This window comes from Schistocerca gregaria, chromosome 2, assembly GCF_023897955.1.
Source record: "Schistocerca gregaria isolate iqSchGreg1 chromosome 2, iqSchGreg1.2, whole genome shotgun sequence".
Lineage (NCBI taxonomy): Eukaryota > Metazoa > Arthropoda > Insecta > Orthoptera > Acrididae > Schistocerca > Schistocerca gregaria.
Genome location: NC_064921.1, coordinates 345,590,865 through 345,613,399, shown reverse-complemented (window position 1 = coordinate 345,613,399; position 22,535 = coordinate 345,590,865). Strand labels below are relative to the sequence as shown.

Genomic DNA, 22,535 nt, shown 5'->3' with positions numbered 1-22,535 from the left:
AATATATGTATTGCAATAATGAAATATCTCACAACAGTTCCCCAGTGTACCAATAATGAAAAGGAAGCTTTGGGACAGAAAAATCGTAAGTGAACAACTGTCAAACAAAAAAATGTGACTTGGTTTCCGCATCATAGCAACTGATGCAAAACTATCAGCATCCCACACAGGCTGTGATGGCAATCGTAGTAAACAGCGAGCCGCAGCTCCACACCAACAAAGACATCATTGGACAGCAACATTCTGGCCAACCAATACCTCCACTCCTTCCAAATACCCCAACAGCCACACCAGCAGTGAACAATACACAAAAAATCCTGCGTTAATTTAAGACATCTTATAGTTAAAAACAACTTTCTGTATGTACAAAGGACTGTAGTTCAACAGAACATGCTCAAAACGCGTTTCAGTATGTTAAAATAACATAAATTAAAGTTAAATAAATATAATTATTTCACACAATCACGGCTCCAAAACGTAGCCAGTATGGTCACAGATATTCCGAGTGTCTTCGTCGTGAAGAAAGTAACAGTTAGTGTAATAACTGGTATCGAATTAATGCCTTTTAGCAAATCTCACGCCTGCTTCTCGCACGCCAGGAATTATGTGCGCAGATGACTTAAATTCGATAGCAGTTATTATACGGAGTGCTAAGTTCGTTTACACACACATCAAAGTTTTCCATCACCTCGGTCCCGAGAGTTCCGGAACCTGTAGAGAAAATTGGAATAGAGATCAGTACAGCGAGACCTCCAGAGGTGGTGGTCCAGATTGCTGTACACACCGGTACCTCTAATACCCAGTAGCACGTCCTCTTCCATTGATGGATGCCTGTATTTCGTCTCGGCATACTATCCACAAGTTCATCAAAGCGCTGTTGGTCCAAATTGTCCCACTCCTCAACAGCTATTCGGCGTGATCCCTCGGAGTGGTTGGTGGGTCACGTCATCCATATACAGCCCTTTTCAATCCATCCCAACCATGTTTCATAGGATTCATGTCTGGAGAACACTCTAGTTGAGCGATGTTATCTTGAAGGAAGTCATTCACAAGATCTGCACGATGAATGCGCTAGTTGTCGTACATGAAGACGAATGCTTCGCCAATCTGCCGCAGAGCCAACCGCGGTGGTCTAGTGGTTCTAGGCGCGCAGTCCGGAACCGCGGGACTGCTACGGTCGCAGGTTCGACTCCTGCCTCGGGCATGGCTGTGTGTGATGTCCTTAGGTTAGTTAGGTTTAAGTAGTTCTAAGTTCTAGCGGACTGATGACCACAGAAGTTAAGTCCAATAGTGCTCTGAACCATTTTTTTCTGCCGCAGATATGGTTGCACTATCGGTCAGAGGGTGGCATTCACGTATCTTACAGCCGTTACGGCGCCTTCCATGACCTTCAGCGGCGCACGTCGGCCCCACATAATGCCACACCAAAACAGCAGAGAACGTCCACATTGCTGCACTCGCTGGACAGTGTGTCTAAGGTGTTCAGCCTGGTCGGGTGCCCCCAAACACGTCCCCGACAATTGTTTGGTTGAAGGCATATGCGACACCCATCGGTGGAGAGAACGCGATGACAATCCTGAGCGGTCCATTCGGCATGTTGTTGGGCCCATCTGTACCGCGCTGCGTGGTGTTGTGGTTACAAAGATGGATCTCGCCATGGACGTCGGGAGTGAAGTTGCGCATCATGCAGGCTACTGCGCACAGTTTGAGTCGCAACACGACGTCCTGTCGCTGCACGAAAAGCATTATTCAACATGGTGGCGTTGCTGCCTGGGTTCCTCCGAGTCATAATCAGTAGGTAGCGGTCACCCACTGCAGTAGTAGCCCTTGGGCGGCCTGAGCGAGGCATGTCATCCACAGTTCCTGTCTCTGTGTATTCCCTCCACGTCCGAACAACATCGCTTTTGTTCACTCCGAGACGCCTGGACACCTCCCTTGTTGAGAGCCCTTCGTGGGACAAAGTAACAATGCGGACACGAACAAACTGCGGTATTGACCGTCTAGGCATGGTTGAGCTACAGACAACACGAGCCGTGAACCTCATTCCTGGTGGAATGACTGGAACTGATCGGCTGTCTGACCCCCTCCGTCTAATAGGCGCTCCTCATGCATGGTTGTTTACATCTTTGGGCGAGTTTAGTGACATCACTGAAAAGTCAATGGGACTGTGTCTGTGATACAATCTCAACAGTCAACGTGTATCTTCAGGAGTTCTGGGAACCGGGGTATTACAAAACATTTTTAGATGTGTGTATAAACGGAACTTCGATGTTTCAACACACAATCAATGTATCGGGTAGGACCAGCAGCGCTAAAACTCTGTTGGCTTACGATGTTGTTGTGTATAGATAAGTATCGTCGTCGGACGATCCTAGGTATATGCAGAAAGACGTGGACGATATTTTCAATTAGTGCAATGAATTGTAGCGCTCTTTAAACGAGGATGAATGAAACACACTGCCTCTAATAATGAGAAAAAACCGATGATATAAGCAGTATTAGAGAAAACGAATGGAAGACAGATGTGCTGGAAGAGTTCTGACAAAAATGCAATGCATCAGTAATGGTAATCGCATTACAATACGCCAGCACCACAAATTACGGAATATTGTTCCTGTGAGTGGAGTCTTCAACAAGTAGGGATGACAACAGAGAGAAACGTTCCTCTTACGTTAACGTCCAGTTTGTATCATTATGTGCAATAATTGTATCTGGCGAAATGGGCTCTGTCTGAAACGGAATTAAAAACAAAGTTAATAAAAAGAAAGTTCTTGTCTTGTTTCGGAGTTTCCCTGGCGTCAAGCGGAGCATCACTCGAGGATTCAGCCAGAATGGACGCATTAGTCAACGATTAGCGGCTCGCAAGACAAATTACAATGCGTACCGCTCCGCCGATGTAATCGGAAGCGTTTATTGGCGGAGCGGGATTAATTCTCTACTCTGCTCCACCACTGACAATTCTAAGCAGGGGTCGCAAGCCTCGCTTTGATCAGCTAGACAGGGCTAACTTCCCACAATTTTTCACCTTCGTTTCGTTTCCTTGTGCGTTTATCGCGCATCGACGCAGTGTCGGCATAGTTATTCACAGAGTTGCCACGGCTAGCGTAAGGTCACTTGCTAGTGAATCAGCTTCAAAAATTCGAAATTTTTTGTCTCAAATCAATATTTAGAGTTTTGTGAACAAAATGGTACTTAAAATAATCGATTCTGTCATCGGAAACATCTTTAAAAACAAATTTAAATATAAGCAGGTATGCGGCAACGACCGTGTTTCCGCTGCGGTCGGATGTCAAATGGCGTCATTATTATTTGTGTTGACGTAGAAGCGTGAGACGCGGAAAGAAGCAAGGTTTCACAGTACAATTGAAGGAAAGTAACGGAAAGTGTTTAATTTGTAATTACATAAGACGAAAAAACAGCTTTTCTCTGAGTTCCTTAAATCTGTTTGTCGGTTTGTATTTCCGTCTTTGAGAGCGTTTTTCCCTGAGAAAATAAGCGTGTATCAAGTTGAAATTGATATCACGTAATAAGGTCGGTGGTCGCTTGGCGGTGTCAAAGTTTGAAGCTTGTAAGTGAAGGCAGCGAGGAGTTAGGGTAATTTATGCGGTCGCGATGTGTCTAATTTATGCGATTCTCTCACTATCACTTGTTTGGACTTATCCCATTATAATTGGACAGCTAGCAAGCGGAGCGCTGTGAACTGGCGTTCAAAGTCAGGAAGTAAACCGAGAAGCCGTGAAACGAAAAATTCCGCACGAAAACTGGGCTCCTGAGGCAACCAAGGAAGCCCTGAATCGGAAAATTCCGCACGAGAAACGGGTTCCTGACGCAACCAATTAGGCCAAAGTAGCTCGGAGGAGCAAGAAAAGGAAGAGAGAAGATGAGGAACACGCAAACCAAGAATAATATGCAACCGGAGGGCCTTAAGAACAACAGAGGAAGTAGGGAAGCCGTGAAACGAAAAATGGGCTCTTGAGGCAACCAAAGAGGCCAGGATGGCACAAAGGAGCAAGAAAAGGAAGAGCGAAGATGAGAAACACACAAACCAAGAATATTACGCAACTGGAGGGCCTTAAGAACAATAGAAGTAAGTAACAGATGAAATGTACCTTTAAACTGAATTTCCCAAAAATCAAATTTTCTGACATGTTTATTTTACGCAAAAAAAAAGCTATTTGCGCTAGAGGTCTCAAATGTTCAAGTGTGTGTGAAATCTTATGGGACTTAACTGCTAAGGTCATCAGTCCATAAGCTTACACACTACTTAACCTACATCTACATTTATACTCCGCAAGCCACCCAACGGTGTGTGGCGGAGGGCACTTTACGTGCCACTGTCATTACCTCCCTTTTCTGTTCCAGTTGCACATGGTTCGTGGGAAAAACGACTGTCTGAAAGCCTCCGTGCGCGCTCAAATCTCTCTAATTTTACATTCGTGATCTCCTCGGGAGGTATAAGTAGGAGGAAGCAATATATTCGATACCTCATCCAGAAACGCACCCTCTCGAAACCTGGAGAGCAAGCTACACCGCGTTGCAGAGCGCCTCTCTTGCAGAGTCTGCCACTTGAGTTTGCTAAACATCTCCGTAACGCTATCACGGTTAGCGAATAACCCTGTGGCGAAACGCGCCGCTCTTCTTTAGGTCTTCTCTATCTCCTCCATCAACCCGGTCTGGTACGGATCCCACACTGATAGGTAATACTCAAGTATAGATCGAACGAGTGTTTTGTAAGCCACCTCCTTTGTTCATGGACTACAGTTTCTAAGGACTCTCCCAATGAATCTCAACCAGGTACCCGCCTTACCAACAATTAATTTTATATGATCATTCCACTTCAAATCGTTCCGCACGCATATTCCCAGATACTTTACAGAAGTAACTGCTACCAGTGTTTGTTCCGCTATCATATAATCATACAATAAAGGATCCTTCTTTCTATGTATTCGCAATACATTACATTTGTCTATGTTAAGGGTCAGTTGCCACTCCCTGCACCAAGTGCCTATCCACTGCAGATCTTCCTGCATTTCGCTACATTTTTCTAATGCTGCAAATTCCCTGTATACTACAGCATCATCCACGAAAAGCCGCATGGAACTTCCGACACTATCTACTATGTCATTTATAAATATTGTGAAAAGCAATGGTCCCATAACACTCCCCTGTGGCACGCCAGAGGTTATTTTAACGTCTGTAGGCGTCTCTCCATTGATAACAACATGCTGTGTTCTGTTTGCTAAAAATTCTTCAATCCAGCCACACAGCTGGTCTGATAGTCCGTAGGCTCTTACTTTGTTTATCAGGCGACAGTGCGGAACTGTATCGAACGCCTTCCGGAAGTCTAGGAAAATAGCATCTACCTGGGAGCCTGTATCTAATAATTTCTGGGTCTCATGAACAAATAAAGCGAGTTGGGTCTCACACGATCGCTGTTTCCGGAATCCATGTTGATTCCTACAGAGTAGATTCTGGGTTTCCAGAAACGACATGATACTCGAGCAAAAAACATCTTCTAAAATTCCACAACAGATCGACGTCCCTTCTTGAAGACTGGGACTACCTGTGCTCTTCTCCAATCATTTGGAACCTTCCGTTCCTCTAGACACTTGCGGTACACGCCTGTTAGAGGGGGGGGGGGGGGGGCAAGTTCTTTCGCGTACTCTGTGTAGAATCGAATTGGTAAGTTATCCTAAAGACAAACACACACACCCATGCCCGTGGGAGGACTCGAACCTCCGCCGGGACCAGCCGCGCACAGTCCATGACTGCAGCGCCTCAGACCGCTTGGCTAGCTAGAGGTCTGAAATTTGTGATCTTTCAGGCCACCTTTTGGAGATCGGTAGAATACAGACACTGGCTTACTATCAGCAGGAGGAAAAATGTACTCTTATTAATTACAAGAAATTACCTTAATTTTCATTGTCTAATTTATGTACTTATAGTATAAAAACTATTGATTGAAATCATTTGATTGTAATTACTGACCGACATAAAAGTTTATATAATAAAGTTTATATCGAAGCTAATCTGATTATTCTTATACCAAAATCTTCACCCTCAAAACACTTTCATTGTCCTAAAATTTCTTTGTGTTTAGTTGACATTATATAGTTAGACCCTCAAACTTTATGAAAATTGTTACTGTTTTTCCAATCGTTCACTGGTAAGTTAACTTAAGGGGTTGCAGAACGGGGTTCCTGTCGCCACCCAGTTAGCCGCTGAGGCGGAAATCTGTACCGCAACTGTCTGTGTGCGATAGTTTTCTAAAAGCGAATCGTGTATCTAAGGCGGAAGTTGTTTAGCAGCTCGGTATTCACCTAGTCGGATGTGGGAAACCGACTAAAAACCACATCCAGGCTGGCCGGCATACGGGCTCTCGTCGTTATTGCGCCGGACGGCCCAAGTCCCCGTCCCGGAATCTGTGCTTTAACACGCACTGCTACCCAGGCGGGCTAAACTTCTCACAATTCCAAATTCAACTTTCAAAAGTCCTGTAGTAATCCAACTACTCCCATAAATATTCCGAGATCCGACCACTGGACTGCAGTAAGTGCTCTCTCCGATAGTTCATACACCGCTTCCAACTGACCACTAGCTATTTTCACCGATAATTACCACAATATAACAGGAAGACACTCCAAAATCTTTAGGGAGAAGGTCACACAAAAACGTCACTCTGAAATTTGCACTGAAACAAATTAAATGTATTGGCATGATTTTCTTTAATATGGAACCTGCAGCATTTTAGACGGTAGGCGTGCCTTGATATTTTATTCTTGTAGATCAGCTTATTTCGGATTTATTGCCTTCATCAGTCCATTCGCAAACAATCGCTTTTATTTATATTTTCCATAACATGAAATTTATAAATGTAAACGAACTATGTCAACTTTCAGCAAACTATTGCCGCTGTCCATAGTAGTTGGATGCAATATTTTTTTCGGTAAAATTTTAAAATTTTCGATGATTTGATGTTGCACGTATATTATAACAAGTGTTCTATTATTCTGACAGTTGTGGAAACTCACAGCTAGCTGTTTCCTCAAAGGTGTACCAAATGAACAAATCGATTTCAAGCACACAGCAAAAACAGCAGAGATTACAAATAAATCAAGAACAAAATTTATGGACATCAATAACAGTTCCATAGATACGTGTACCTTTGAGCAAAGAACTAGCTGTCTAATATTGACCATTGTCAAAATAATAAAATGTATTACAATATGCATGCACCATCCACGTGTCTAACAATATTAAAACGTTACTGAAAAACTATTGCATCTAAGAACTACGGACAGCAGCAGTAGTTTACAACTTCACGACGTCACTACAGAATTCAAAGTAAAAACAATAAATTACACATTGAGTAAAATATAATGAAATGCGATTGTTTGCAGTTATACTGATGAAAGCAACAAAGCTGAATGAAGCTTATACACAAAAATAAAATATGAGGGAGCATACTGTCTACTAATTCTCTGCATTATGTCCTACTGTGAAATTCATCGGCTCGAACTAACCTCAGCCAAGTCCTTCACTTTTACGTAATGCGACCTCCGCTTAACTAATGCCTTCACGTTCTCCTCTGAGGTCTCTCTTTGCCGAACACGTCCATCGACACTAATTCGCACCAGTCGTCCAGAAAAACAGGAGGGAGCCTAACGAGAATTCCACGCCCTTTCACGGGAATGCACTTCGGATTCTTCTCAGTCTTCCGTACTGCACTGAGTAACTTGGCTAATCACGAAGGATCACATACTCCTGTCTTCAGAGATGCATTACTAAAAAACTCCACCTCTGACCCAGAGCGTACACCAGTACACGCTACGAGAGCTGCCGGCCGACTATTCGATTTCGCGAGTTCCCAACCACTCCACGAAATTATACAGGGTGTCCCAGGAGGAACGCTCAGTATTCAAAGAAAAGACAGGAACGATCATAGGAAGAATAAACTCTAGTAAGCGTGGGCTCTAAAATTCGTAGCTGTTCATCTATGCTATTGTGACGAAGTAGTACGAACCAGAACAAGAAAAAAATGTCCAATAAACAAGGACTCTAAGATGAATACGTCAAGAGCTATGAGCACTTGTTCAGTCGAAGAGACATAATTCACTGTAGCGAAGATGAAGAAATACTTATAGCTGTTACGGTAAACATTTTAGAACCCATATATACTAGACTTTTTTGCTTAGAATGATCGTTCCTGTAACATCTCTGAATATTCACCATTCCTCCTGGTACCCCTGTGTTTTCACATCCAGACCTTACAGACATTTTCATTGGACATCTGGAGTCTGATAACTTTCTCTGTAATGGGTCTCTCAAAACATAAGCTGTCATTGGAAATTTGCTCTACCGTAAATTCATCCTAGTTGATTGTGATCGCCATCCATTCAGAAGAATGAGAGAAACACAAGCCCATCAAGTTCATGCCGAACATGAATCCCTCTCCCTGCAGTGGAAACTGCCTGCGGCGACTGCAACAGCGAACAGGGATTACCACATGTGGGGACCAGGAACTAATATATTACAAGACATTGAACGAATACAAAGACGCGTTGTCAGGATCTTAATACGTCGGTATAGCCCATTTGAAAGTATATAAGTTGTCGACTTGCGTGTCGATGCTGATGAAATGATAACGAGGACGACACGACACCAAATCCCCAAGGGGAGAAAATATCCGATCCTGCCGGATATCGTACCCGAGCACCTCACCTGGCATTCAACTGTGCTAACCACTCAACTATGGAAGCTGTAATGCTTAGTCAGTTCTGGAAGAGAGAGCGCGTCTTTGTAGACGATATAAATTTCACAAAATCCTGTTGAGCAAATTTAGAGAACTGTATTTGAGAATAATGTCAGAGAGAATACTACCAAAGAGATTAGAGCATGCGCTGAATCATAAGGAATGTGCTTACTCTTTCGCTCAATAAGCGACTAGAAGTATGAAGAAACGCGATAATATTCTTCCGCCATGCACTGCACAGTGGTTTGCGGAGTAGACACGTAAACTTAGAACCATTCATTATATTTCTTCCGCAGTGCGTCCTTCATTCTCATTCATGGTGACTCCCGTCTGTCATCACTGATGGTCAAGGAGACTTTTTGCTGTCGGTCACGACTGACTATCCGTCGCAGGAAGAACATTGTTAAAGATAGATGTACGTGCAGGAATCGTTCTACACAAACAGATCCTTCCACGTACAAACCACAAATTCGTGTTAGCCCACAATATATTTGCTAGTTCCCAAATCTGGCAGGTGTGAGGTGATGAATAAATAGAAGCAAATGAAGAGTACTGCCGGGGCTGGTGCGCCAGTATGGGCGTTGTTCTTACGCCGAAACAGAGACAGGTGCAACTGTGAAAAAGACACCTGTTTCTATGTGCAAGGCAGAAACTGAGCATAAAGGTACAGAAATATAATAAAAATGTGCGACAAGAGATGATTCTAACGAAGGAGGAGGGTGGTTCTGCACTGAGGTCCTGAACCTTACTCGAAACCTAGGGCACCAACGAAGTGATTTCAGTGTCTCTGCTGTATAGTATGAGTTTCTGTCTTCTGTGCCAATTTCTACGAACATTATATTTGCAAACACTGCAATTCTGAGAACATAAAGCTAATTTGTAACAATCTGTAGCATTAACAACAAATTACGCATAGGAGGAAAAGGACAATAAATGAACTATTCCAGTATTGATGCTTAATACACTGCACTATGTGTAAAAAATTAAAAAAAAAATGGCTCTGAGCACTATGGGACTCAACTGCTGTGGTCATAAGTCCCCTAGAACTTAGAACTACGTAAACCTAACTAACCTAAGGACATCACACACATCCATGCCAGAGGCAGGATTCGAACCTGCGACCGTAGTAGTCGCACGGTTCCGGACTGCGCGCCTAGAGCCGCGAGACCACCGCGGCTGGCGTAAAAAATCATTTCCATAGCGTAACAACATGCTTCTTTGTCATAAATGGAAATAATATAAAGTGATTCGTATTCGAGATCGTTGTGTGTAAAGAAAAAAGTGAATAAATGTGTAAATTAAAAAGTGTAATGTTTCTTCCATGATCTATGAAAGCTAGTGTAGATAGTTAAACGTAACGTATTTTTTAAATTTATCACACTGTAAAACGTGTTAGAAAATGTCCTTTACCCTCACAGTTAGTGCCATATGCTACAGACGAAATCGTAAATAAAAACCAATAGGTTTGACATACTAATAACTCATATTCTGGATTTTTTTAAAAAAGAAATGCTGTTTTGAGGTACTTCTTAGTGTATTCAAGTGGTATTCACAACAGTCGTAGTTAAACCCAACCTAAAAATAGTCTCCGTGTGGTCGAGGTGACGCCAGCAGTCATCTGAACACAAGAAGCGAGGTCTCTGCCTTTCACGACACTCAGCGGGCTGGTGACGCAGAGCTTTTGCTGTGGGAATGCTGAATCATGGGTGCTAACACGCCACACAGGCAAACGTGTTCGGTTTCTAAAGGCAGGACGCAGAAACTTACTTCTCCCAGCAGTGGCTGGACATCCATTCGTGGCTCTGCTCATAACCCGCTGAGCCTCATACGCTATTCGGACAACTGTAAGTGGACATTAATATGGACTGCGTCCACCCATCGCTTTTACGACGCCTTGAACTCAGCTGGCGATACTGTCAATTAGAAGTGTGAATGTCTGGAGGAATAGCAGCCCATTCTTCCTCAAGAGCTGAAACCGGAGAAAGCAGTGATTTTGAACGCTAGGGTGCGGGGCGAAGTCGACGTTCTAACCCAGCCCAAATGTGTTTGACGCTGGACAGGCCGTTTCAGAAATGTCATTGTCTACAAAGCACAGCCTCACACATACTGCTTTATGACAGGGTTTACTGTCATGCTGATACAAACAACTGCTCCTCCACTGTAGGCATCAAATAAGCGTAATAGGGGTAGCATACCCTAACTGCGAAAAAACTTCCCCATACTGCTACACTACCTCTTCCATGCGTCGCAGTTTGCACTAAAGGTGACAGCAGGCAACAGTTTGCAGGCATTAGCCAAACCCAAACCCTTCCATCGGATTGCCACAAGATAAAGAAAGTTTCATAACTCCGACTCACTCGTGTCCAGCCATATGCTGTACAGTGGAGTCGCTTTTTACACCACTTCAGGCGTCACTTAGCACTGATGGCAGAAATGTGTGTTTTATGAGGAGCTGCTCGACCCCTGTACCACATTCGTTTCAACTTCTTACGAACAGTCATTGTGGTAGCTGGACTGCTGACAGCACTTTGGAAATCACGAGTGACTCGTTCTGCTAATTTCATATGATTTTTAACAGTCACCCTTCGCAATATTCGACCGCCCAGAACGGAATGGACAGTTTCTTGAAAGGTTCGCAGCTCGTGATTGTGCGGTAGCGTTCTCGCTTCCCACGCCCGGGTTCCCGGGCTCGATTCCCGGCGGGTCAGGGATTTTCTCTGCCTCGTGATGACTGGGTGTTGTGTGATGTCCTTAGATTAGTTAGGTTTAAGTAGTTCTAAGTTCTAGGGGACTGATGACCATAGATGTTAAGTCCCATAGTGCTCAGAGCCATTTGAACCATTTTTAGTTTCTTGAAAGGGGGATATAAGATGAACATCAACAAAAGCAAAACGAGGATAATGGAATGTAGTCGAATTAAATTGGGTGATGATGAGGGAATTAGGAAATGAGACGCTTAAGATAGTAAATGAGTTTTACTATTTGGGGTGCAAAATAACTGATGATGGCCGGAGAGGAGATAAAATGTAGACTGGCAATGGCAAGGAAAGTGTTTCTGAAGAAGAGAAATTTGTTAACATCGAGTATAGATTTAAGTGTCAGGAAGTCGTTTCTGAAAATATTTGTATGGAGTGTACCCATGTATGGTAGTGAAACGTGGACGATAAGTAGTTTAGACAAGAAGAGAATAGAAGGTTTCGAAATGTGGTGCTACAGAAGAATGCTGAAGATTAGATGGGTAGATCACATAACTAATGAGGAGGTACTGAATAGAATTGGGGAGAAGAGGAGTTTGTGGCACAACTTGACTAGAAGAAGGGACCGGTTGCTAGGGCATATTCTGAGGCATCAAGGGGTCACCAATTTAGTACTGGAAGGCACCGTGGAGGGTAAAAATCGTAGAGGGAGAGCAAGAGATGAACACGCTAAACAGATCCAGAAGGATGTAGGTTGCAGTAGGTACTGGGAGATTAAGAGGCTTGCACAGGATAGAGTAGCATGGAGAGCTGTATCAAACCAGTCTCTGGACTGAAGACCGCAACAGCAACAACATGTCCATCAGTACATGAGGCCTGCCTGGTGTTAGTTTAGATGTGTTGTTTCTTCGCATGCCCGGTTCACAACCATGTCACCAATAGACGTCTCACGCAGCTTAAACTGACTGAATTGTGCCTAATGGATTTGTTACTGAGTTGCCCTATTCTACTGACAACGCATTACTCCCTGCCTTCTTTCCTATTGGCGGGTCCGTTTCTGTTAACATCTATTGCCTATTGGTCAATTGCGCATTGTACAGAGGTGTTCGCATACTTTCGATCACGTAGTGTATGTAATGAATTATTCTGATGTAATCTATAACTGTATGCCCAAAATATATTTATAAAACTTGCAAGTAGAAGTCACGAGAGTGTTGTTGGTCCCAAAGGTGTCACTCGCGAAATCAATCGAATTTCGAATTGTAATTTTGATTTTACTACAGCGTTTGGCGTTCTGTTGTAAGTATGTGTTAAAGATAAGGTAAACTGTTTGAATCTGTCTCCATTTTTCCGTATCATGCTCGAAAAGAAAAGTTGCGCCTTCATGTGGGAGTGTTTAAAATAAACCTAAGCGTCTCTTGCATAGCACATACGGTCCACTGATTTCAAGTTTCATGTGTAAATCGGAGGAATCGAGCTGGTCGACTCGAATTTCTTCCAAAGATGATATTGTGCTTTGGCAGCTTATCTAGCGATGTCGACTTTGGTTGTCGCCTCTCATCATTGACTACAGGGCTTTGAAACTGGTGAAGCTCCCTCTAGGGGGGAGGGGCGGAGCTGTGACTAATCGGGGGTTTGGTTGTTTTTGGTCGTGCTAGTACGGGCTGTGGAGCGGAATGAAATACAAGATTTCTGTCGGCGCAGAAGGAGAGAAAGGCTCTCACCATCGCGGCGTGAAGAAATCTCGTACTCATCGTTTGGCATGTTCGAGGCGCGTGGAGTTGGTTACCGAGCTGTCAAAAGCGTGTTCGCTATGAGAGACGGGCGTTTTTCTACCGTGTTTCATTTGTGGCTGTTCTCATCTCCATGGTGGTAGACTGCACTGGCATTTTTGTGGTTAAGAAAGCGAGTTAACAGTAAGGTGTGTTAAATTTTGTTTCTGTGAGACTTTCAAGTCGCGTACCGGAACTTTTGCTTTAATATGCGGTGTGATTGAATTTTTTTTCTTACTGGGTTATTTTACTGCCCTGTAATTGACGTCACGTGTTGTTGAAAGAAGGCTACTGTGCTATGCACTCCTGATTGTTATTGTGCTCTTACAAGCGCCGTCTTTTTCCCTCATGGCATTTTGATAAGTGCAGTCAGTGCGAACAAGAGACGACCGAGACGTGTAACCAATGGCACCCTATACCATCGCGCCAGGTGATACGCCAGTATGGCGATGGCGAATACATGCTTCCAATGTGCGTTCACCGCGATGTCTCCAAACACGGATGCGACCATAATGATGCTGTAAACAGAACCTGGATTCATCCGAAAAAATGACGTTTTGCCATTCGTGCACCCAGGTTCGTCGTTGAGTACACCATCGCAGGTGCTCCTGTCTGTGATGCAGCGTCAAGGATAACCGCAGCCATGGCCTCCAAGCTGATAGTCCATGCGGTTGCAAACGTCGTCGAACTTTTGATGGTTGTTGTCTTGTAAACGTCCCTATATGTTGACTCAGGGATCGAGACGTGGCTGCACGTTCCTTTACAGCCATGCGGATAAGATGCCTGTCATCTCGACTGCTAGTGATACGAGGCCGGTGAGATCCAGCACGGCGTTCCGCATTACCAGCCTGAACCCACCGATTCCATATTCTGCTAAAGTCATTGGATCTCGACCAACGTGAGCAGCAGTGTCGCGATACGATAAACCGCCATCGCGATAGGCTACAATCCGACCTTTATCAAAGTAGGAAACGTGATGGTACGCATTTCTCCTCTTTACACGAGGCATCACTACAACGTTTCACCAGGCAACGCCGGCCAACTGCTGTTTGTCTATTAGCAATAGGTTGGAAAGTTTCCTCGTGGTAGCACGTTGTAGGGGTTGCCACCGGCGCCAACCTTGTGTGAATGATCTGAAAAGCTAATCATTTGCATATCACAGTATCTTCTTCGCGTGCGTAGCACGTCATCTTCGTGGTGTAGCAATTTTAATGGCCAGTAGTGTATATTTGGGAAGGAGTTGTATTATATTATAATGTATTGTAATGAAGTGGGGACCTAGAAACGACGGAGAGGCCGTAGCCCTCAGTGGTCCACAACCCCACAACAGACTACAGCAGTCCACTCACCCCACCGCCGCCCCACACCGAACCCAGGGTTATTGTGCGGTTCGCCCCCCCCCCCCCCCCCCAGTGGACCCCCCGGGAATGTCTCACGCCAGACGAGTTTGCGTGGTAGAGTGATGATGGTGTACACGTACGTGGATAAAGTATTTGCGCAGTAATCGCCGACATAGTGTAACTGTGGCGGAATAAAGGGAACCAGCCCGCATTCGCCGAGGCAGATGGAAAACCGCCTAAAAACCATCCACAGACTGGTCCGCACACTGGACCTCGACACTAACCTGCCGGGCGGATTCGTGTCGGCGGCCGGCGCGCCTTCCCGCCCGGCAAGCTGTGCGTTACACCGCACGGCTAACCGGGAGGGCTTGGGAGGGAATTACTTGGCCACGTCTTTATAGTAGTCCACATCTTAAAGTAAGTATTCAGTACTGCAGGAATGTGTCATTAAAATTTCTCTAGTGATTATCAGTGACGGGATTCAGATGGAAAGGGCCCACTCACTCTGAGGCTGTCGGCCAAGCTGGTTCCGACTAGCGTGAGTACTCCTGGTGCCTAAGCACGACTGTCACACATGAGAGGCATTCTTCGTTGGCCGAGGTGGGGCGCCAGCCACTGTTAACGCTCACCTATATTGTGGACAGGTTATCGTGATTTGGACGTAACGGTTGTTTAGGCACTCTATGAGTCTCAGCTTTCAGGACTTCCAGAGGTCTCTTGAGGATTAGCCTGATTCAGTGGGTCCTCAGCCATTCTTATTGCCGTTCTAACACGGCTAAGTTCGCTTTTTATACATTAATATTTCTTTAGATGAATATTTGAGTACTTTATCTATGGCAGGGGAATTTAATTTAAATTACATATCAGTTTTAAATCAGGAAGGAATTATTATATATTGAAATCATACCGAAAGTTTTAAAGAATTTGTTAAAGCACGGCTCATGTCTCTGTGCTGTTCATTTTTGGAACACAACCTACGACCAGCTTAGAGATAGAAGTGATTACACTTTCTGCAGGACCTGACCATCATTTTGCAGGACAATGCTCAAGCATGTACAGTGCAAGCTGTAACTGATATGTTTGACTGATGGGGCTGCTAAATGCTATACCACCTACTACAATCTCCTGACTTAAACCCTCGTGAGTTCAACTCACTTCATGGCATTCGCTTCAGAACTGCTACAAATTCGTCGGGCAATAGACCGCGCCACTCGTACTGTCAACGCAACTGGCACTGCTAAGAGTATCCTACGACTTCCACATCGCTTGAAACAGGTTATACACAATGCTGGTGACTACTTTGAAGGTCAGTAAAACTTTGAAACACGTATTTATTTTGTACGAGCTGTAAATAAATAGTTGCCACTATTAAAGATCCAACCTCCGTATTTTACCTAGACAAATCTGTTCCCGAAATGCCATTGTTCTTCATTACTTATTTTTTGATGTTGCGACTTTTCTTTCCATCAGTGTTGTAGGTGGAAGGATACACCCTTCTCGCACTCCTTGTTGATGTTTATTGAGCCTGACTTCCCTTTCCCTATATTTATAATAATTTCTCGGAGCTGATACGCATTGTTTATTACTTACAATGAACGTATCGGATTCTTTCGTTTGTCAGTGATATTTCTAAGTTGGCTTCTAGCCAATCTATTCAAATGGTTCAAATGGCTCTAAGCACTATGGGACTTAACATATGAGGTCATCAGTCCCCTAGACTTAGCACTAGGTAAACCTAACTAACCTAAGGACACCACACACATCCATGCCCGAGGCAGGATTCGAACCTGCGACCGTGCAGCCGCGTAGTTCCGGACTGATGCGCCTAGAACCGCTCGGCCAAAGCGGAGTCAATCTATTCAAAGCCTTTTCCTGACCTATGAATGCGATGCAAATCTGCTCGTTGTATTCTCGGCGTATTTCAATTAACTATTGTACGAAGCGTAGTTGTGGAACTTGTGTTGGCAAAAAAGTTGCATCAGCTACGGAAGTGCAAATAGAATTATCGTTCGAAAATGACGGCGGAGATCGTAATGAGTGTGATCGTAACAATGATAGTAACGATGTCGATGTTGGTGAATGTGATACGTGGTACTAGGCCTGACAGCAACAGTGGCGCCAACAGTTGAGCCCGCCGGCGGCCAGCCACTTGCCTGCTTGGCGCTGCAGGCGCGCTTCAGCACCCTGGTGATGACGCCGGGCCCGTTGTGGCCCCACTGGTCGCCTCGGAAGTGCTGGCTGAGGTCGGCCAGGCAGGCGGCGGCGAGCGCGTGGCCTCGGCCGTCCGGCGAGAAGTTGAGCACCCCCGCCGCCACGTCCGTCGCAGACTCCGCGCCCGCGAAGTTGCTCATCCCCTCCAGCGACCTGCAACACACAGGCAGGCACATGCCGCTGCACAACTCGCTACCGTACAGTTACCACACTTCAACTATTTCAGAAAATTTCCATTATTTATTTATTTATCGTGTGGCGAAAGAAAAAATACAGACAACCATTTGCAACAAATATAAACATTTCTACACTCAACCGCCACAGTAACTGGTATAGGCATGCGTATTCGAAGACAGAGGTATGTAAACAGGCAGATTACAGCACAGTGGTGAACAACGTCTATATATGACAACAGGTGTTTGGCTGTTGTTAGATCGGTTACAGCTGCTACAATGGCAGGTTATCAAGATTTAAGCAAGTTTGAACGTGGTGTTATAGTCGGTGCATGAGCGACGAGACATAGCATCTCCGAGGTAGGGACGAAGTGGAGTTTTTCCCGTACGACCATTTCGCGAGTGTACTATGAATATCACGAATCCGGGAAAACATAAGACCTCCGACATCGTTGCGGCCGGAAAACGTCCTGCAAGAACGGCGCCAACGACGACTGAAGAGAATCGTTCAACGTGATAGAAGTGCAACCCTTCCGCAAGTTGCTGCAGATTTCAATGCTGGGACATCAACAAGTGTCAGCGTGCGAACCGTTCAACGAAACATCATCGATATGGGCTTTCGGAGCCGAAATCCACTCGTGTACCGTTGAAGACTGCACGACAAAAAACTTTACGCCTCACCTGGGCCCATCAACACAGACATCGGACTATTGACGACTGGAAACATGTTGCCTGATCGGAGGAGTCCCGTTTCAAATTGTACCAAGTGGATGGACGTGTACGGAAACAACGTCATGAATCCATGGACCCTGCATGTCAGCAGGGGACTGTTCAAGCTGATGGGGGCTCTGTAATGGTGTGGAGCGTGTGCAGTTGGAGTGATATGGGACCCCTGGTACGTCTAGATATTAACTCTGACAGGTGACACGTGCGTAAACATCCTGTCTGATCATCTGGATGCATTTATGTCCATTGTACATTCCGACGGAGTTGGACAATTCTAGCAGGACAATGCTACGCTCCACACATCCAGAACTGCTACAGAGTGGCTCCAGGGACATTCTTCTGAGTTTAAACACTTCCGCTGGCCACCAGACTCCACAGACATGAACATTATTGAGTATATCTGGGATGCCTGGCAACGTGCTGTTCCGAAGAGATCTCCACCCCCTCATACTCTTGTGGATTTGTGGCCAGCCCTGAAGAATTCGTGCTACTAATTCCCTCCAGCACTACTTCAGACATTTAGTCGAGTCCATAACACGCCGTGTTGCGGCAGTTCCGCGTGTTCGCGGGGGCCCTACATGATATTAGGCGAGTGTACCATTTTCTTTGGCTCTTAACTATACATTTCCATACAGATACACACAATTATGTGTTCATAGCTCTACATCCAGGTTGGGAATCCATTCAGAAGCTTGTGCAGACGAACTGTGAATGTCTTGCATTGTTCCTATGAATTATCTGAGGGAAAATCAATATGTTATGTGACTTTTACCCCTCAGTGGTGCAGCGACGATCCGCGGTCTGCTCTGATCCGAGTGAGTATGCACCAGGGTCGTCGAGGTAGATAAAAACCTGCTGGTCGCCCTCAGGGGGTTTTCAATAAATATGTGATGCTTAGTTTAGTATTACTCCTTCCATTGGCTGTTCCAGGCTTCTCGCATGTTGAAGTTTTGCCTGAATGCTGACTGCTGTGTTTCACGATTGTTCTGTAGACTTCAATCGATGGGGCTCTGATTATGAAACTTATGAATGTGGTGGTAATTCTAGATTGTTTTTTATTCTTATCGTGACGTTCAACAATGAATCTGATCTTATAGACGGTGGATTATCATTAAGTACCGGTAGCCAGCGCGTGTTTGTGGGACGAATATACCCTGTGATGAGGCGCATTGCTTGGCTGAGATGTGTGTATATAATTTTCACGTTAGTTGGAACAGCAGCATTTTGTTACTGAGTATGAAAGACTAAATCTGATAATCTGAGGACTGTTGCAATGACAGTTGCTGTTAATTTCTGAAGTATAGTGTGCCACATTCTGGAGATGGATTTTGTATGTCAAAGACCTGTCTAAGGTCTAACCTAGCTACAGGGCAACAATTATTGAACTATATGAAAGTAAATCGTCATACATCTGAAAGGTTTGGGTTAGGACGTACAAACTGCACAGTTGTCCACGGAGCATGATGGGAATTAGTATGTGAATATTGTTTGGTTTAGCGACGAAGCCCACTTTCATTTGGATGGGTTCGTCAATAAGCAAAACAGACCGTTTGGGGGACGCATTTAGCGATCGAGATGTCTCTTCACCCTCAATGGGTGACTGTGTGGTGCGCAATGTCCAGTCACGGAATGAGCGGTGCGATATTCTTTGAAGGCACGGTGACTACCAAACGGTACTTAGAATGATGTCATCCCCGTTATCCAAAGTAACCCTGATTTCGACAAGATGTGGTTCATCTACGACGGAGCTCGACCCCGTCGAAGCAGGAGATAGTTTGATGTCCTGGAGGAGCACTTTGGGGACAGCATTCTGGCTCTGGGGTACCCAGAGGTCACTGGCATGGGCCTCGATTGGCCGCCGTATTCTCCAGATCTGAACACACGCGACTCCTTTTTCTGGGACTACATTAAAGATAAGGTGTACACTGCTGAGCCGAAAACAGCCACCCAGGAAGTCATCGACAGCATCGATCGTGGGTCATGCAGAACTTCGCTATCCGTCTGAACCATATCATCGACAAACAAAAAATACCTGATTTTAGAGCAGAACTTTGTGTTAAGAAGGTTCTGTATCCTCAAGAAGATACAGAAGACCTACAGTAGAAGAACGCCGAGCTGTATATGACTCAGGCGCAACCAAGTTAAGCTTAGACTCCTGAAAGGGTACACAGAAGGACTTCGTTATACATTTTCCTATTTCGGATTTCGGCCATGCTAGGGAATTTTCTATTTGTGCACGTGTATCGAGGGTTATTTCTGGAATTTACTTCTGTGCTTCCACTTTTATATTAGTTTACTATTTGAAGAACCCCCGGATATGTAATTAGATTCAAGAAGAGATTAAAGCCTTAATAAAGTTAGGTGAAACAAATGCTTAAACAAAAATAAATAAATACATATTAAGATACACAAACATCCCAACTCACCAAAAATATACATAACAGAAAGTCCCTCTCATGGCATTCCATAAGAAGACATTACAATACATTAAACTGGAAGCCCTGCATGCAGCCGAAACATTGTCCATCATCAAGCCACGGCCCAGTTCAACGGCTGGAGATCAAAGAAAGGAAGATATTAAGAAACATTCTTGGTCCCAGATTCCACAGTAATAATCTAATTCACTTTAAAAACGAAACCCTTTACCAAACCACCGAAAAACTGACAATGAGAAAAGAATTGATTTTTATGCACATATCCTCGGAATTAACCTAAGTAGATTAACAAAAATAATAATTTGGTCGTTGCCCAGGGGCTCGCGGTTCCTCCGTGAGTTTATGCATGGCGCCCCCGGGGCCCTGAGCTGTTGCATCCAATTCTTCATTCCCCAGACTGCATTTACTTCGCCGTGTCCCTCTCTCCCTTTCTCATTCCACCCCCGCTGCCACCTGTCTCCCTCCCTCGATGTTCTTATTTATTTCCACCTTGTTGTCCATCTGGTTCCCTGTGTTCCTTGTGGTTTTGTTCCTCTTGCCTGTTCTCTTTCATCCTTTCTGGCGTCTCTGGTCTCCCCTTAGTTTGAGCTCCACTTCTAAATTTTCTGTCTTTAGTGTGAGCAATTTGGGAAAGAACTACCTCCTTAGCGTCTGCAGCAAGGAATCCTCTACCTCCTTCCTTCCCTAGCACTGACCACTGTGCCACGCTAGGTCACCAGCATGTGTAGCCAGTCTATGTGGTGGCACTGTTGTGTACCCATCTGTCTGATGGCTTAAATGGCTCTGAGCACTATGGGACTCAACTTCTGAGGTCATCAGTCCCCTAGAACTTAGAACTACTTAAACCTAACTGACCTAAGGACTTCACACACATCCATGCCCGAGGCAGGATTCTAACCTGCATCCTTAGCGGTCGCGCGGTTCCAGACTGAAGCGCCTAGAACCGCTCGGCCACTCCTGCCGGCCCATCTGTTTCAGCTCGTGACAACACAGGGATCACACTACTGATACCTGAGCTGTTGCCTCCGTATAAACGTCAAGGAGTGGTTGCTTGTCACCCTGAAGCATCAGAACTCCCAGCAACAGCTGCCGTGCTGGGCGATTTGGTGGTGCCCATGGGGAGACCCCCAGATCAGAAAGGGTGGTATCAGGGTGAATGCTTGGCGCATGGAGCATATCAAGCTGTTCTAAAATGGCCATTTCTTTGAATAGTATCAGAACACTGAATGCTGCTTTGTATGGCCCTGCAGCCTTCCCTTACCTGGCAATACCCTGGGAGGAGGGCCAGGCTCCGTCTTGGGATGAAACGCTTTCCCCGGTACTTCGTCTGTACTAGGATGGACACGGACGCGTTCACTGCCACAAAGCCGTCGTTTTGAGTTGAGACTATCGAGGAAACGTTTGGCGAAGTGTAGTTTCTCAGTAAGAAGCAGCAGAGCCCCCTGTTGATCAAAGCGTTTTCTGCCGCCCAGTCCGCAGCTCTTTGTACCTGTGATTATCTTGGCGATGTCTCGGTGTCTACTACTCCTCACCGCTCTCTGAATATGGTCCAGGGAGTGATTTTTTATAGGGACCTCGTCCTCCAAACTGATGAGGAACTCCATGCTAATCTGGAGTGATCCGGCGTTCATTTTGTTCGACGGGTGTAGAAGGATCATAAAGGCATCAGCACCAGTACTGGCTCCTTTATTCTGGCTTTTTAGTGAGATACTCGCTCAGAGAAGATGAAGGTGCTGTGTTACTGAAGTGACATAAAGCCACATGTCCTATCACGCTTGGGGTGCTTTTGGTACTTGTATTTTGAGCACATGTCTTCCCACTATATGGTGGACCCTCTGTGTGGTGACTGGACACTGGGGCCCTGTGTGTCTCAATTGTCCCTTTCTCGTGGTCGTGCGGTAGCGTTCTTGCTTCCCACGCCCGGGTTCCCGGGTTCGATTCCCTGCCGGGTCAGGGATTTTCTCTGCCTCGTGATGGCTGGGTGTTGTGTGATGTCCTTAGGTTAGTTAGGTTTAAGTAGTTCTAAGTTCTAGGGGACTGATGACCATAGATGTTAAGTCCCAAATCCCTCTTTGCTTAATCATGGGAAGACTCTTTGGAGGCTACTATCTTGTCTAATAAACTTCGTGTCATTGAGGAGATTCCCACCATGTAGCGTTCTTACCTTTGCCTCTCCACGCGGGAATCTACCTACCATCCTCTGCTGTGTTCTTAATGGTCATACTAGCTTGACCCATGAATTTTTCCTCCACAGTGAACCACTTTCACCCTCCCCCCTCTCCTCTTTCGCATTGTGGGGCTCCACTCAAGGTGACAGACATTTTGCTGGACTGCCCACACTTTTGGCCCTTTGCACTAATATGTCCTCCCACCTTCCTTGTCTTGGGTGTTAGCAGTCGACCCTAGCATGGTTACATCTGTTCTCGGCTT

At 45.2% G+C, this 22,535-nt stretch overlaps 1 protein-coding gene across 1 annotated transcript in view; it reads right to left on the bottom strand.

Annotated features, from left to right (window-relative positions):
* Positions 1-22,535, bottom strand: part of LOC126337023 (lactosylceramide 4-alpha-galactosyltransferase-like) — a 315,763-nt gene that overhangs the window by 54,323 nt on the left and 238,905 nt on the right. The window contains exon 2 of the mRNA XM_050001296.1: positions 16,714-16,924. Within this exon, the coding sequence (XP_049857253.1) occupies positions 16,714-16,924 (211 nt within the window). The remainder of the gene's footprint in view (positions 1-16,713; positions 16,925-22,535) is intronic.